We start from the raw sequence: 14,977 nt of genomic DNA on the forward strand, positions 1-14,977 counted from the left end.
TTTCTTCTCCTCAAGTTTAATAGAATACCATCGGATCCCTAAATGGGTCGTATTATAGAATTCTTACGAAGGCACTCCTCGTTTTGAAATTGTTCCATAATTAGAAAATTCGAAAGGAACTTTTCGACAGTTTATTCAAGCTTATTATTGACTGTTGTATTCCTATTGAAAATATTTGACAAATAGGGCGTGAGAGCGTCTATAGAAGCAGACTATATCATATAATACAAAATAAAAAAAAAACGACAACGAATGTGTTAATGATCAGTTCACTTTTAATAATCAAACGCTCTTTTTTCGATTTTAAGACAAATATTAATGTATAATTTATTTAGCCACATGTTTATTTTTGAACAGATAACCAAACTAGAGTCTATAAAATTGCGATTGTTTTTTTGGAAAACATAAAAGAATAATGACGCAAGCAATGATATATAAAACACATCAACATCATAAATATATAGGAAGTGAATATTACGCAATAATTAATAGACAAAGGCACGAGCAGTAAATAAATTACATTACTACACTTGAAGAGTTCAGTAATAAATAAACAATCACATGTTAATTATTTACAAATAAGTTCAAGATTGCAAACAATTTAGACCTAACTTTTAAGCTGCTGGAATAGCACGTAATTGGCTTGGCACCAATAAAAATGCAAGGCCAACGTGTACCCAAGCATTATGATAATGCTTTATACTGTTGGTAGCTTAATTTCTGTACTTATTACTGATATTGAAAACCATTTAACTTTTAATAGACCGTTCCATATCCAAATCAAGGCAAATCAATTAGACAAATTCAGAAGTTAATAAAAATAAAAAACGCCATGTTTGTTTCATCGATGCCCTTAAATGAGAGGTCGGTTTTGATTAAGCAAACTGAATCGTACCACTCCAGTTAAAAAATCAACTCCAAGTATTCACATGTCCTATCTTAAGGAGAATAAATTATTGCTAACTTGATAATGAAGAGTTATCGATATTTGTTTAAAACTTTCGTTCCAACAACCCATTATGATAATGTGTAGGAATCTTCGGGTAATTCTAGAAATGCCTCCATAATTAGTCTCATTGAAATTCAAAGGGTTATTGATCCCTATCAACCAGATTTTAAAAGAATGTGATTTTTTGTATCATTATCAGGCAATAAGGGACTAGCGTGTATAAGAGAGATTTATTTGCACAATTTAATCCTAGTTCGTCCTAATCTGAATTCGAAACTAACGCCGCTTAATTACCGTCTCCTTATTTTATGAATGCGAAACTAATGAATGCAGATTTGATAAGATACTTTTGTATTTTGTGATGAGATTTCGAGGACGTTTCCATGAACCGACAAAGTTCATTATTAAAATGTGTTTCATATTCAAGAGTTGTGGTCGGTTGTCTGCTTTCTTTGTGTTCACGCGCCACTGGATTATTTCCGGAAATTCCGGAAGCTGTATCCTGAATTGCGAAATATGGCTGCTATTTACTTCCTGTAGTGGCACGAAATGTGATATTGTATTCTCACAGATATTCAATCGGAAATGGCAAAATTTAGACGGACCTTTTAGCAAAAGTGCACATCTTTTGATAACGATATTTGTTTGTAAAAAATCTGTTTCAAATAGAATTCTTGTGCTCGCATAAACATAAAGAATGAATATTTTAGACATAGCAAACTATGCGAGCATGCATTAATAATACTGTTAAATTAAATGTTGTTTTAAAATGAATCCTAATTACGTATCTGTTTTCAGTATTCACCATATCTAAACTTGTACATACTATTTGCTCGGATGTGTCCTAAAATGAATTAAAAGGCATGTTCTATACAAATTTCAAGTGTTTAAACACAGGTTAATGTCTAACATGTTATACGCGTGGCTATGAAAGTTGCAGGTCCTCTAACAGTGTATCCAGGCCTATGGTCCTTCTCTTCTTTTGTTTGTTCTTTGCCATCAATCGCTGCAATGGATCTGACATCATATGCGTTCCAGTGCCTTGAAGTTGGGGCAAAGGACATAAAATATCATCGCCAACCACGGTTCCAGCAACGTTAGGAGTTTCTCGAGAAATTGCTGTTGAAACTGCTTTCATTTTGTTCCAAGACTCACCTTCCGTCGTTTGCTCTATTGTGTCGATTAGAGCCCCCAGATTGTCGACAACACTCTTGGCATACATTTGAATTTCGATGCTACTTTGACTTTGAGATCGCTCCAAAGATTGTTCACCAAATTTGTTCAGCAACGACTGTAAATCCCGTTGGCCTTCGAGCATGACGGCTTTTGATTTTCTTTTATCGCCCACTTTCATATGCTCAGCTGCAAACCGTAACACGTCACTAGAAACCATCTGGACCTCGTGTTTTCGGGCAGCAATGTTTGTCTCCGAGTTCGGCCGTTTGTGAAGAGCGTCGATGACATCTTCTTTCGTAATAATTTGTTCCTGCCAGAGACGATCACCTTTGATATTTGTATATTCGACTCTCAGTTTGAATAACTGCTGGTCATTAGGAAGATGTTGTATTGATTCCTCGCCGTCCCAGTTTGCACCCACGCCTATCTGCCGGGAGTGATCGGCGGCAAAATCGTACATGAAATAGGCCTTTTCTGCGCGCGGTCCTGAACCGTAACTAGATCTTCTCAAGCGGATTCTATTGTCTCTTGAGCATTTTTCATCGTCGAACGTCATACCATGGGACAATTTGATAACATACGAGATATTCCAAGCAACGGCTGACTTCCGGAGAAGAACCGGAAGGAACAGGTCCGCTTCCGGATCAACAGCATCTTTGCTAATATAATAGTACGCCTCACTGCTACACGTTTTTGACAACATATATGCCTGCTCGGAAATGTTACTTCCTGAAATTGAAAAAGTTCCATTTTTTTAGAAATTGAATGTCTGATTGTTTTGTCAAATAGTTTTTTTTTTGTTTTTGTTTTTTTAATACGTCTGAGCATTTACGTTTCTGCCCACTATAGATTGCTTTTTAAATTTGACTGACATATACAGTGAAATCACTGTTATCAATATTATTGGAGCCGGTAATTACATATTCACATCAACTTAAGCTTTGAACATAGTTTTGATTGGCTAAATATTTAAACAATCACCTGTGGTCACGACGGAAATGGTTACCCACTGATTCTGTGAATCGTCCAGTTTAGGGACCATCTGTCGAATGTTTTGTCTAACCTCATGTAACAGAGAGTTTGTGTCGGTCGTGCCAGCGTTAATCTCTCCATCAGAGAATACCAAAATGGAATTCTTGCTTTCTAGATAGTCTGACTCCCTGGATAAAGGTGAAATATTAGCTCATTATTTCAAATTAATCATTTTTTGTAGTTTCTTATTGTCTATCTAAGTTTCTTTTCTTCTGGACAGGCTATGCATATGTGTTATTTCTGGTATCAGCTGATATTAATACATGTTCATAACATAAAATTAAATCTTGAAAAATAGTAAACGGTATGCGCGATTAGTTTCCTCAAAATCACAGTCCCTTTCCAACGATACAAAACTAGATGACAACATTATGCTTTAGTTGACAACATGTTTTATAGAAAAATAGCTGACAACATTGTACTTTAAACAAAACTAGCAGACAACATTATGCTTTACACAAAATTAGTTGATAACATTGTTCTATAAATACTTATATGACAACAATATATTCTTTATATAAAACTAGCTGTGCTTATACAAAACTAGCTGGTAATGTTGTGCTTTAAACAAAACTAGGTGACAATATTGTGTTTTATACAAAACTAGCTGACAATATTGTGTTTTGTACGAAAGTAGCTGACAAAATTATGCTTTATAGAAAACTATCTGACAACATTATACAAAAATCAGCTAATAATTCCAGTTCTGAAATGAAAAGAATATTATTGTCACAGTTCAGAACTGTTCACTATTTAGGGGAGATGTTGTGTCAGCTGTCGGGTAGCTCAGTGGGTAGAGCCACGGTACGGTATTCCGAGTGTCCCGGGTTCGTGGGGCCGTGACTGAATATAGTTCAGAATTTCCATTGCTCTGTAACTCTGTGAAATTCGAAGACGAATTTCAATATAGCAGGGCAGTATGTCTTTGTTCAGAACTGTTCACTATTTAGGGAAGATGATGTGTAAGCCGCCGGATAACTCTGTCAGTAAAGCCGCGGTACGGTATTCCGAGGGTCCCTGGTTCGAGTCCCTGTCAGGCTGCACAGTTTTCTCAACCTGTGACATAGTTATAATAAATTTTAATTCGTCATTTTTCTTCAGAATCACAAAACTTGTAGTGAAAGAAAATAACAGTGAATTACTCCTTACTTTTTGGATGCATTAAAGAACACTTTCAGAGCCGCTTTAAGTCCGGCACTGAGATTCGTAACACGTGACATGTTTCCACGATCTAGATTCTCCAACCGATGCTGTAACACAGGCTGAAAATAAATCGTGAAGGTCTTTTTTTTTGTTTGTTGTTGTCTATTGTTATCTAGTGTGTTTTACGTGATGTTCTGTATACATATATTTCAATGTTTTTATTGTTACTGCATAGAAAATATCAATGCACATGTATACATATTGTTTGGTTTGTTATGATATATATACTAGTACATGTGTATGTCTGCATTTTCTAAAAGGTGATGATATGAAAATATCATAATACACAAGTAAATTCTTTCATTCTACCGTTTTTTTGTTGTTGTTTTTTTTTTGCTGTTGACCAGCATGAATAAGGTTTTTACTGCATTACCAGTCATTTTTCAAAAATCTTATTTGTTCCTGAATTTTATAGAAGTGAATCATAAAAGAAACGCAAAAAAAATACATTTTCTTATCACTTTAAAATGTTGTGTTTATTCAAAGGGAAGTTACTGCTACTACACTATTATAATGGGGAAAAGCAGAGTTGCGTACCCTAGATTTAGCTGTAAGTTTCTCCAGTGGAAAGAAAACCTCGGCGTCTTCACCAAAAGTGACCAGGCCTACCTCGTCATCATCGTCCAGGCTCGCCAACAGCTGGCTGGCAAACTGTTTTACCTGACAATGCAAATACAGGAAGAATAAAATACAGCTTCTAAAAACCTACATACCCAATTACCATTTTGTAATTTTTGCCATACAGAGTATTTTGATAGTTATAACATCAGCCGAATAAAATTTGGTTCGCACGATTTGTAGAGAAATCTGTGCCGTAGAAAGGTGGCAGGCAACTTCGCAGTCTATCTAGACTGATTTGTAGATATGTCATTTGACATCATATGATTACGGCCGCGGTAGCTGCAAGATGCTCGTGCGGCAAACCTGCGGTCCTCGCAAGACAAACGCGTAACATTTTTACATGATAACCTCTAGAGTCGGCCGGAGGATTGTCTTACGACAGTCATGAGACGTCCAAAATTTGTAAAAAAATCGCAGAAATAATGTGCATGTTGAGAAATCAGTCTGTGACGTTGCGGCAACCTTGTGACCTTAAAGACTTCGTACGAATGCCGTACGACTCCCGCACGAAACAGCGTTTTTTGTCAAAATTCGTTCGTACGGCGGCCGTAAGGCTGATGTGATAGAGGCCTTACATAATGACTCACTTTTTTATGGAGATAGTGGAATTTTGAGTGGACTAGAAATGAAGCTTAAAGTTTGCTACATGTATTACGTTATACGACAAAGAATCTTATATTTTTTGACATTTTTATCAGTATGACATCATGTGACAACGAATCTGACATTTTTGTCAGTATTACGTTATATGACAACATTTTTTGCATCAGTATTACATTATATAACAAAGAATCTTACATTTTTGACATTTGTGTGACATTTGTGTGAGTATAACGTTTTAATATGACAATAATCGTACATTTGTGAATTGATGTCAGAATGACGTCATGTAACAATACACGTCAGCATTTTTTTCAAATGAGCAAACACTCGTGCATTTGTGACATTCGGTCACATATTCACGGAACACGACCACGGAAGAGCCACGGGCGGATTAATTCCGGCATCGTCCGTAGCTACCCGTACTGGTCAGTAGCTCTCCGTATTGTAACCGTAATCAATCGTAGTAGTCCTTGTATATCCGTAGCGATCCTTGACACTTTTGAACATGTGCAAAAATTTGCTACGGAAAAATCAACCGTAGCATATCCCTATACTAGTCCGTATTTAATCGTACTGATACGTACTGGTCCGTACGAAAAACGTAAAAGTCCATGCTGATTCGTAGGCCCAAACTTGTCAAGGATTTCCACGGTTTGATACGGAGAACTAAGTATTTGTACGCTTAACCTACGTATAAGCTACGGTTTTAATACCGATTTATAAGGCATTGTCACGGAAAGCCACGATCGTAATACGTTGTACTACGGAGAGAGGTCCACCACTGTTGAGTACGGATAAATTAAGTATCATGTACTTTTTCAAGGGTATAAATGCTACCTTCTTATTAAAAACAGACATTTTTGCGTTTTCGTGCTGCGAACATAATCATGAACATTCAATAAAAGATATTTGCCATTAAGTGGCTCCAACTGTATATTGATATGGCACAGAATGCGGAGACAGAGGTCGAGCTGCTTGATGACATGCATACAGGTGTAAAATATATCAATATCGTACTACAATGCATTAGTAATAGAATAACATTTAAGGTTTCATATTTTGCAAAATATTGGATCGTGAAAATGGATTAAATATGTGCATAAACGAAGTGTCTCATAAGTTTCGGACGCTGGCCCTTGAGTGGTAATAAGATTAATTAACAAGTTTTTTTACATATTCTTAAAACATAAACATTCACGATAATAAATGTAATTGTAAAATGAACAGCCAATTTTAAGATAAATAAAGAAACAGTATTGATCAACATTTTAATTAATGATTATATATTTAATCAGGTAAGAGAAGACAGAGCCCTGAGAGCAGATGGTGGACTAGAGATCGGCTTTTACGAAGACCCCTTCATGACCAGTATGAGGCTCTCATGACCGAACTTGTTGCTTAGGATCCGGCGTCCAACAAGAAATTCATTAGAATCGGAATTGATATGTCTCGGGGGTCGAACGCGATGAGACCGAATCCTCCTCGCAAGAATCATTTAACTCCATGGAACTTCCATATGCCTATTATGACTGTGTTCTGATTGAATATCACCCTCCTAAGATATATTCCCCGGGGAATATTTCCAATATCACCCTGGGGCACATAACTCTTGCAAAAGTCCAAATTCGTCAAATTTTTAAGTAGTTTTACTAGACTTTGTTACAATATGTTTTTGGGTGTAAGGGAGATAACATGATGTGTACTCTATTTAAGTCCTTGCTTGCCTGCATACTTTACAAGTTTGCTTCTTTAAAAAGAAGCATGCGAGAGGTCTTTTTGCAGCTGTTGAAGATTTGTTTATTTCGAAAATATTTTGCATAAAAGACAGAAATTTTCCAAAACGGACATAAGTATATTTATCAAACAATTTTAAGTCCCAGATTTACATTAAAATTATATATAGCATTTGATTGGAATAAACAATATATACTGCTGCAAGCCTTCAACCACAATATTTCAAGAAAAACAAACTTGAGAAAAAGTTGTGTCATTTTCGCCATTTGCACAAAAAATATCTGTTGGGTAATTTAGTCATACCAGTTCAAAAGTTAAAGGAGTACACAGTTCACTCGGTCATATAATAGTGCATGGTAATATTGTAGCTATAATGTTCACTGTTACTATTTTCGGAACATTAAGTCAGAAAACAATTATCGATTTATACAGTTTAAAGGATTAAAAACGGAATGAACCATTGCTCGTAGTGTAAGTAACGTAAATGATATTTTCCGATTTTTCCTTGTACCGATTTGTTCACTTCGATGTTTATTTTTCGTTTAAGTTAAGTCGTATTTTGAAGTGGAGCATGCGCATAACAATTTTTGTAGACTGGTTCTAATGATTTAAGGCTTAAAATGCGATGCATTAGCTTCAATTTGATACGCAAAAGTGGATGCTTCCTGCAATCATACTTAATACTGTGGAGATGTCTGATGACCTCTCCAATAAATATTGTAGTTGTAGGCCTTTCAGTTAACACGTGGCAGTAGGGGTAATATACCAGTTCTTGGGTTGACAATATCCTCTCTCGCCCCGACAGTCATGTGTTATGATCTGTTATTATATAATTATCGCATGGTATGGAACTTTTCCTTTGTTCTTACTAACCCATTATACTCAGTATTTAAAAACTGTATTGATATATCACAGTGCAGTTTTTTCATTGATTCATATAGGAAAAAAACTCGACTGTTATATATCGGTTGAGTTTTTTTCGCACCTTGTATATATCAATGCAATTTTTTTTCATAGAGGCTCCAATGGGGCAGTGGTAACGACCATTTCCAGTAGCAAAAAAATGGAATCAATAAAATAAAATAAAATAAATATAAAAATACAATGAAAAATATTAACAAAGATACTATGGGTCACTACTTTCAATCCGTATTGTTTCCGAGGTTATTATAGATAATAGCCAATGCAGTTCCGAATGGCTCTTTCTATTACAACAAGGTAAAGCATCACCGCACACGGAACAAGGATACTTTTGCTTGATTAATTTCACTGATTATTTTCCTCAGTACAATCCCTTTTTTAGTTGCTATTTAGATAACAAAATATCTTAACCTTTTATAACCCTTTGAAGTGCTTTCACTTAAAATTTGTTGCAACAGTGTTGAGGAATTTTATCTTAATATTTTTCCTTATTTTAAAAAGACCGACTTAATTCTATCATCATTTGATGTTGCATGATTAACTTACTATAGTATAGTATTATACATGTAGTACTCAGTACTCGTGGGTACACTATACGACCCATTAAACGTTAAATGAGCCGCGTCACGACAAAACCAACATAATGGGTTTGCGACCAGCATGGATCCAGACCAGCCTGTGCATCCGCGCAGTCTGATCAGGATCCATGCTGTTCGCTATCAGTTTCTTTACTTGTTATAGGGTTTGTAAGCGAACAGCATGGATCCTGATCAGACTGCGCGGATGCGCAGGCTGGTCTGGATCCATGCTGGTCGCAAACGCATTACGTTGGTTTTGTCGTGACGCGGCTGAAATGACATATCTGGCAAGTAGTCGATTCAAAGTTTAAGTTATATCAATATCAAGATAAAAATTTGAGCAGCCAAATGACAGATGAAAAGCATTCAGTCTTTCTAGGGGGGCAGCCGACATTTTGGCCAATGCTAAATATTAACTGGTAATGCATTTCCAAATGGAAGATATTCTTTAAAATTAGAGATGTGAATACTTACACGTTCACTTCATACCGTGCTGACGGCACTGGAAATACTCTATTCAGGTTAATGAACTATTTGATGTAGGTCTGGACCAATAACTTGGATGCACAATATTGACCAAAGCTCGTAAAAAATCAGATCATTCGCTAGCTCCGATTCTTACAGATTTTGTTTTAATTGTAGGAAATTGTATTCACAAGAAAAGAAATCTTTTCAACGCTTTTGATTAGAAACGGACGAAAAAAGGACATACTACTATTTAAAAAAACAATCTAAGTCTGAGTACATGTTCACTCTTTTTATCTTTTGCATATCTTTATATTTTAAATGCCTATGTTGATCTATATTTATATTGGAAGCAATTTCAAATTTTATGTATTTGAAACTTTTGGTTTTCCCTGGCGTTTGTTATATATTGATGCGGCCAGAGACAGACTCTAGAAACATTAAAGGAGGACTTTTTCAACTTCCTTGTTTTAATCATGATGGTGTCAGTGCATGCGCATATTTATCCCCAAATGTTTCAAATATTAATAGGTAATTATGTTTTACGACACTGAGATGGATAGATATAATTGTTATCATCAGTGTTTTTTACCTTGGTGATTTTTGTATGGCGACTGTCTCGACCTAGTTTGTGCAGCATGCTTCCGCTTCTATCAATCAATAACACGATTCGTACGGGGACACGTGACACGGTATGCACGTGCTCAGTGCTCAAGCGAGTTATCACCTGAATCTGAAATATATGGTTAATATTTAAACAAAATACTTTTATGTATAGTTATATATCAAGCGCATGTTGAAATTTGTTAATGAACAAGTTTGTGGTAGCTTAATTCTATATAACTGTTTTCATTGAAACTATTTTGTAAAACTTGTTGGGAATATTTTGGCAAGATTGTTGCGATTGTTTTAAATTCAATCAACATTTTCCGAGAATAACTAAACAGAAAATGGCACCATATGATGACATATTAATGTTTTAGCTTTACTGCTGTAGCTATTTCTGGTATTGCTATCGTTGTTGGTCGGGTTTTACATCGACCAAGACAGTATAAGTCATATAGCGACTTTCCAGCTTTACTGTACCTTTGTGCATCATTTTATGCACAAACGGGCAGCTGAGCGGAACCACCGACGCTCCGTAAGCTAACAGGATAGATTTTTAGTATTTTTACATGAAAAAAATCAGAAGACACTAGGGTGGTTCGAACCTACAGCGGTAAGGCAGGTGGTTTGAAGTCAACGACCTTAACCACTCGACCATGGATGGGGTATATTGCTAATGATCTTTTAAACAGCAGTTTATTCTTTCACTTAACATTACAAAAACAATTCAATGTTCAATAAGATGATCAAAATGCTATACATGTATCTAGATTGAATAACAGTTAGTTGGTCTATAATAGAAGAAATAATTATGTTGATTGCATTCAGTATCACACTTGGAAACAGAACACAAAGATATTAAGTAAATATGGATGCTGTTGCTAAGTGTTGGATACATAAATCGACAAACTGCATAGCCGATAATAAAGTGTTCTAGAACAAACAGAATTTATTTATGATATACATGTACATACATTTATACTTAAACTCATGACAACTCTTATCAGCATTCTGTTTTCAAGAAATATTTCATAAGAATAATCAAATGATACACTTCTGTTGTCTTATATTGAAATACCTATGATGCAGACCAATACATTAAACTAGACTAAGAAATTTAACAAATTACCGATTTGTCGTCTGCTACAAGAAAATGCTTAAAGCTTATATCACATGACTCAACTTCCGGCTGATCCCCACCGCTACTTCCGGGCATATGCGACAACCTCCATTGACCTTGCGGTGCTGAACTTGCACTAGGCGGCACTTCAAGACCAGATTCTTTGAAGACATAATCTAGCATATTATCTTAGCATAGAAGTTCATAGCACATTGTTGTCAGAAATATATTTTATATTATGTTATCATATGAGCCGCGTCACGACAAAACCAACGTAATGCGTTTGCGACCAGCATGGGTCCAGACCAGCCTGCGCATTCGCGCAGTCTGATCAGGATCCATGCTGTTCGCTTACAAACTCTATTACAAATAGAGAAACTGATAGCGAACAGCATGGATCCTGATCAGACTGTGCGGACGCGCAGCCTGGTACCCAGTTGCACACTTGTACCAAACTCCCCGCAGCGGTTACTTCCCCTGATCAGTATACAGTTAAAGTAGCAAAGTGTGACGTAACCGCTGTGAGGAGTTTGCATATGTGCGTCATTGGTTTTTTCGCCATATATGTGTAAACGACGTCATATGGCCACAGCAATTCGAAGGGTCTTTAAACCCAAACAAAATATGTGAAAAAATGAATTTTTAATTACAAAGAAGAGCTTATACCGAATAAAACCATGAAAACGACTCTGTGAAATTGTTCCATTTTTACAGTTTTTTTGTTTTTTTTAAAGAGGTTAAATAGAGTTAATTGAAACCTTCTTGAATTGGAATAAAGTATCACAGCGGAGTAAGGGTTTCAATCCATTTTAAGAAACGTGTATTCGTGTGTACATATTGTATAGTTTACTAACCTTTTCGTACAGAGCCCGCCTTAAATGTACCTTTAAAAGACTGCGTATATGACGATCCTATTTTCTTCATATCTTGTAGCCTTTTCTGGTCGTCTTCTAAAAAATGAATAACAACTAACGCATGACTTTAAAGCCTTTTACCATGATTATACATGCACATTAAGCCCAAAACAATGATTAAAATCTCGTTATAACAGACATACACAATATACATGTACATCTCTCGTAAAAAAGCTTAAACACAATCATACATTGCTTCGCAGTCATTGATTAAGGTAAGACTTTAAGGAATCAGTTCTGAAATTCTAATATCACAGTCTGCAAACTAACGAAACTTATTTTATATATTGTCAATATACGGACAATATAGCATACAGCACGTCACTTCAGTGCAGTAACAGGTTAAGTCCTCCTTATTTTTAATAGGACCTAACTAGTTATTGCACTAAGGTGACGAGTAGTGCATGCATGTTTGTTATTCTTATATAAAAGGATATATTATATCCGGAATAATATGTGCGAATCGGGCGACCCGGGTTCGATTCCCGGACGGCGCAGGTCACTTTCGTTGCGATTGATCATGAAATCTTTTCTACGGTCATTCGCACTGTACCGCTGCTCTGGTATGTACAGAAGTTAAAATTCCTTGCGAAAGTGACGGCAACTAGTACTGGTAAACTGCTTGACAGTCTGCCCATGAACAATGCCGTAACTGAACTGTGCTCTGGTGAATTCAATGTGGCTTACTGCCGTGATCCGGACTGAAAACTACCAACAACACCACCGGAATAATATATTTATAAATTAGAAAAACAAAGGGTGGACCAGTCAGAGTTAAATATATTTATGGTTTAATGCAAATTTTATTACATACTTCAAATTAAAAGGTATAAGCTTTAGTATAGAGGGCTGATGAGAACGACAAGAATTAACTAATAGTAGTAGTAATAACAAGAATGATATACAAAATTTTACATCAACTCTTTTTTTAATACACTGCATTATAAGAAAATATAAGATAAATGAGCCGCGTCACGACAAAACCAACATAATGAGTTTGCGACTAGCATGAATCAAGACCATCCTGCGTATCCGCGCAGTCTGGTCATGATCCATGCTGTTCGCTTACAAACCCTATTACAAGCAGAGAAACTGATAGCGCACAGCGTGGATCCTGATCAGACTGCGCGGATGCGCAGGCTGGTCTGGATCCATGCTGGTCGCAAATGCATTATGTTGGTTTTGTCGTGACGCGGCTCAAATTGTTTTCATACCACTTATAGACGCTGTCGGCTCGCTCCGGAGTCTGCGTCGCGCTATCGGACTTTCTTTGCATTCTATCACAAACATGGAATTAGAAATATGCATTCATTATAAATCAATATACATAGCTTCGTGGAAGCCCTTAAACAACACGGTGATAAGTACAGACCAAGGCCAACCTGCACGTCCGTTAAGTCTGATCTGGGTCTATACTGTTGGCGGACTAACTTTTAAAATTTCATTTTGATATCCCCAAAATTTATAATGAACAAATCCAAAAAATGGAAGCTTCAGGGTTTCTCTTAGGTTTGGTTTATAACTGCTATTGTACAGTGTATAATAACTTCGTACCGTGTGCATGGAATTCCAATATTTATTATTTGTTTCCATCATCTGATGTGAAAATTTGTCTAATATTGGGACTTAAAAAACCCTAGTCTGATAGAATAAAAGACTTCCGTTTTGACTGTTTTGAAAGATCAATTCTAAAACTGGTCGATCTATCGTTATATAAAGCATATACATTAATCTATACTTTCTATATTAACTTGAATAGTGATAAAATTAGATCTGTGCATAACATACTACATTTATATATTAGATTATTATATTGACACTAATTTATTACGGGTTTTTAGGTTCAGTCAAGTGTAACATGACATGGGCGTATAAATAAACATACAAATAAACCGTTTACATAGCATTTATAAAATGTAGTTATCAATTCCTTTATTTTGTGCTATGATTATAAAGGATAAAATAAGAAAAATAGTCAATCGGAACTTTAATATCAACAATTTTAATGAACAAGTTAGAACTGACATTTCTTTTGTCAATTCATATAATTAGAATATTCTTTGAAAAGGCATTTATATTAAAACAATCATACAAAATATCTTAAAGAAAGAATCTTTTATACCCTCCGGACTTGCCCGACCGTTCACACGGTTGATTGTTATGTAATCCCCCGCAACCTCCTCCTTTTCTTTATATCTGTCTATGGTATCAAGTTCGAGCCTCCATCCTCTCTCCTGAAACAACGAATGTATTCCGGCTTTTTGCTCTCCCGTCAGTCGGAGAGCGTACACTTTTTCATCCATACTTTTTATATTTCCAAAATCACACACGTTTGTAAATGCTTTAACTGACAAGAGTTTAGTTAAAAGCGGAAGTTATACTATCTGTTTAGGAAATTATTAACTCACTTTTTAATTAGTCACTTTTTTATCCTCTCTGGACAAAATTAAAGTAGACATCAATTAACTTTAATGTCCATCTATATATTTAATTAAACATATTAATATTAATCCATTTAACATCTGAAATAATAGGGAAAATCCCGGTTTGAAATGTAAACTTATTTTATCTAAACTGTGGGAAAAATTTTGTTTATATTTAAATCGTATATGGTTCTTATTCACTTCCTTCTTTTGCTTGATAAAAGTTGTATTTCAACTCGAGTCATATACGTATTTGGTTGAAATAGGTCTAGATAAAATGTTATTTGATATGTCAGATTTTTAGATAGTTAGTATTTCCAATTCTGATTTTTAAGATCGATAACTTTATTATCTTTTTTATCACGGAACATATCAAATTTTGGGAAGTTATAAAATTAAAAAAAAAAACGATAACTTTAATCAACCAATAAACACGCATATAAACAATAAAAGGTAAATCCCATATACAATGTAGGTAATTTTTAAAATAATTCAAATTTAATAAAGGAATGTTTAATGACTTGTTCATCAAAAATTGTGCCAACATATACATGTATATATAGATAAGCCTACTTTTAGGAGAGGTTAATTTTGGAGCACGGCTTTAATCCATAAAAACATGATTTGTGATA

At 35.4% G+C, this 14,977-nt stretch overlaps 1 protein-coding gene across 1 annotated transcript; it reads right to left on the bottom strand.

Moving 5' to 3' along the window:
• Positions 1 to 257: 257 nt before the first annotated feature.
• Positions 258 to 14,528, bottom strand: LOC132713125 (uncharacterized). The gene is made up of 9 exons (XM_060695595.1): positions 14,045 to 14,528; positions 13,137 to 13,199; positions 11,863 to 11,958; positions 11,018 to 11,169; positions 9,875 to 10,015; positions 4,898 to 5,020; positions 4,307 to 4,419; positions 3,107 to 3,285; positions 258 to 2,854 (listed from the first exon to the last, which is right to left on the bottom strand). The coding sequence occupies exons 1-9, from the start codon at positions 14,223 to 14,225 to the stop codon at positions 1,875 to 1,877; spliced, it is 2,028 nt and encodes a 675-aa protein (XP_060551578.1). The 5' UTR covers positions 14,226 to 14,528; the 3' UTR covers positions 258 to 1,874.
• Positions 14,529 to 14,977: the final 449 nt, after the last annotated feature.

The sequence above is a fragment of the Ruditapes philippinarum genome, unplaced genomic scaffold (assembly GCF_026571515.1).
Source record: "Ruditapes philippinarum isolate M1 unplaced genomic scaffold, ASM2657151v2 ctg1530_1_1_1_1, whole genome shotgun sequence".
In the NCBI taxonomy this organism is placed as follows: Eukaryota; Metazoa; Mollusca; class Bivalvia; order Venerida; family Veneridae; genus Ruditapes; species Ruditapes philippinarum.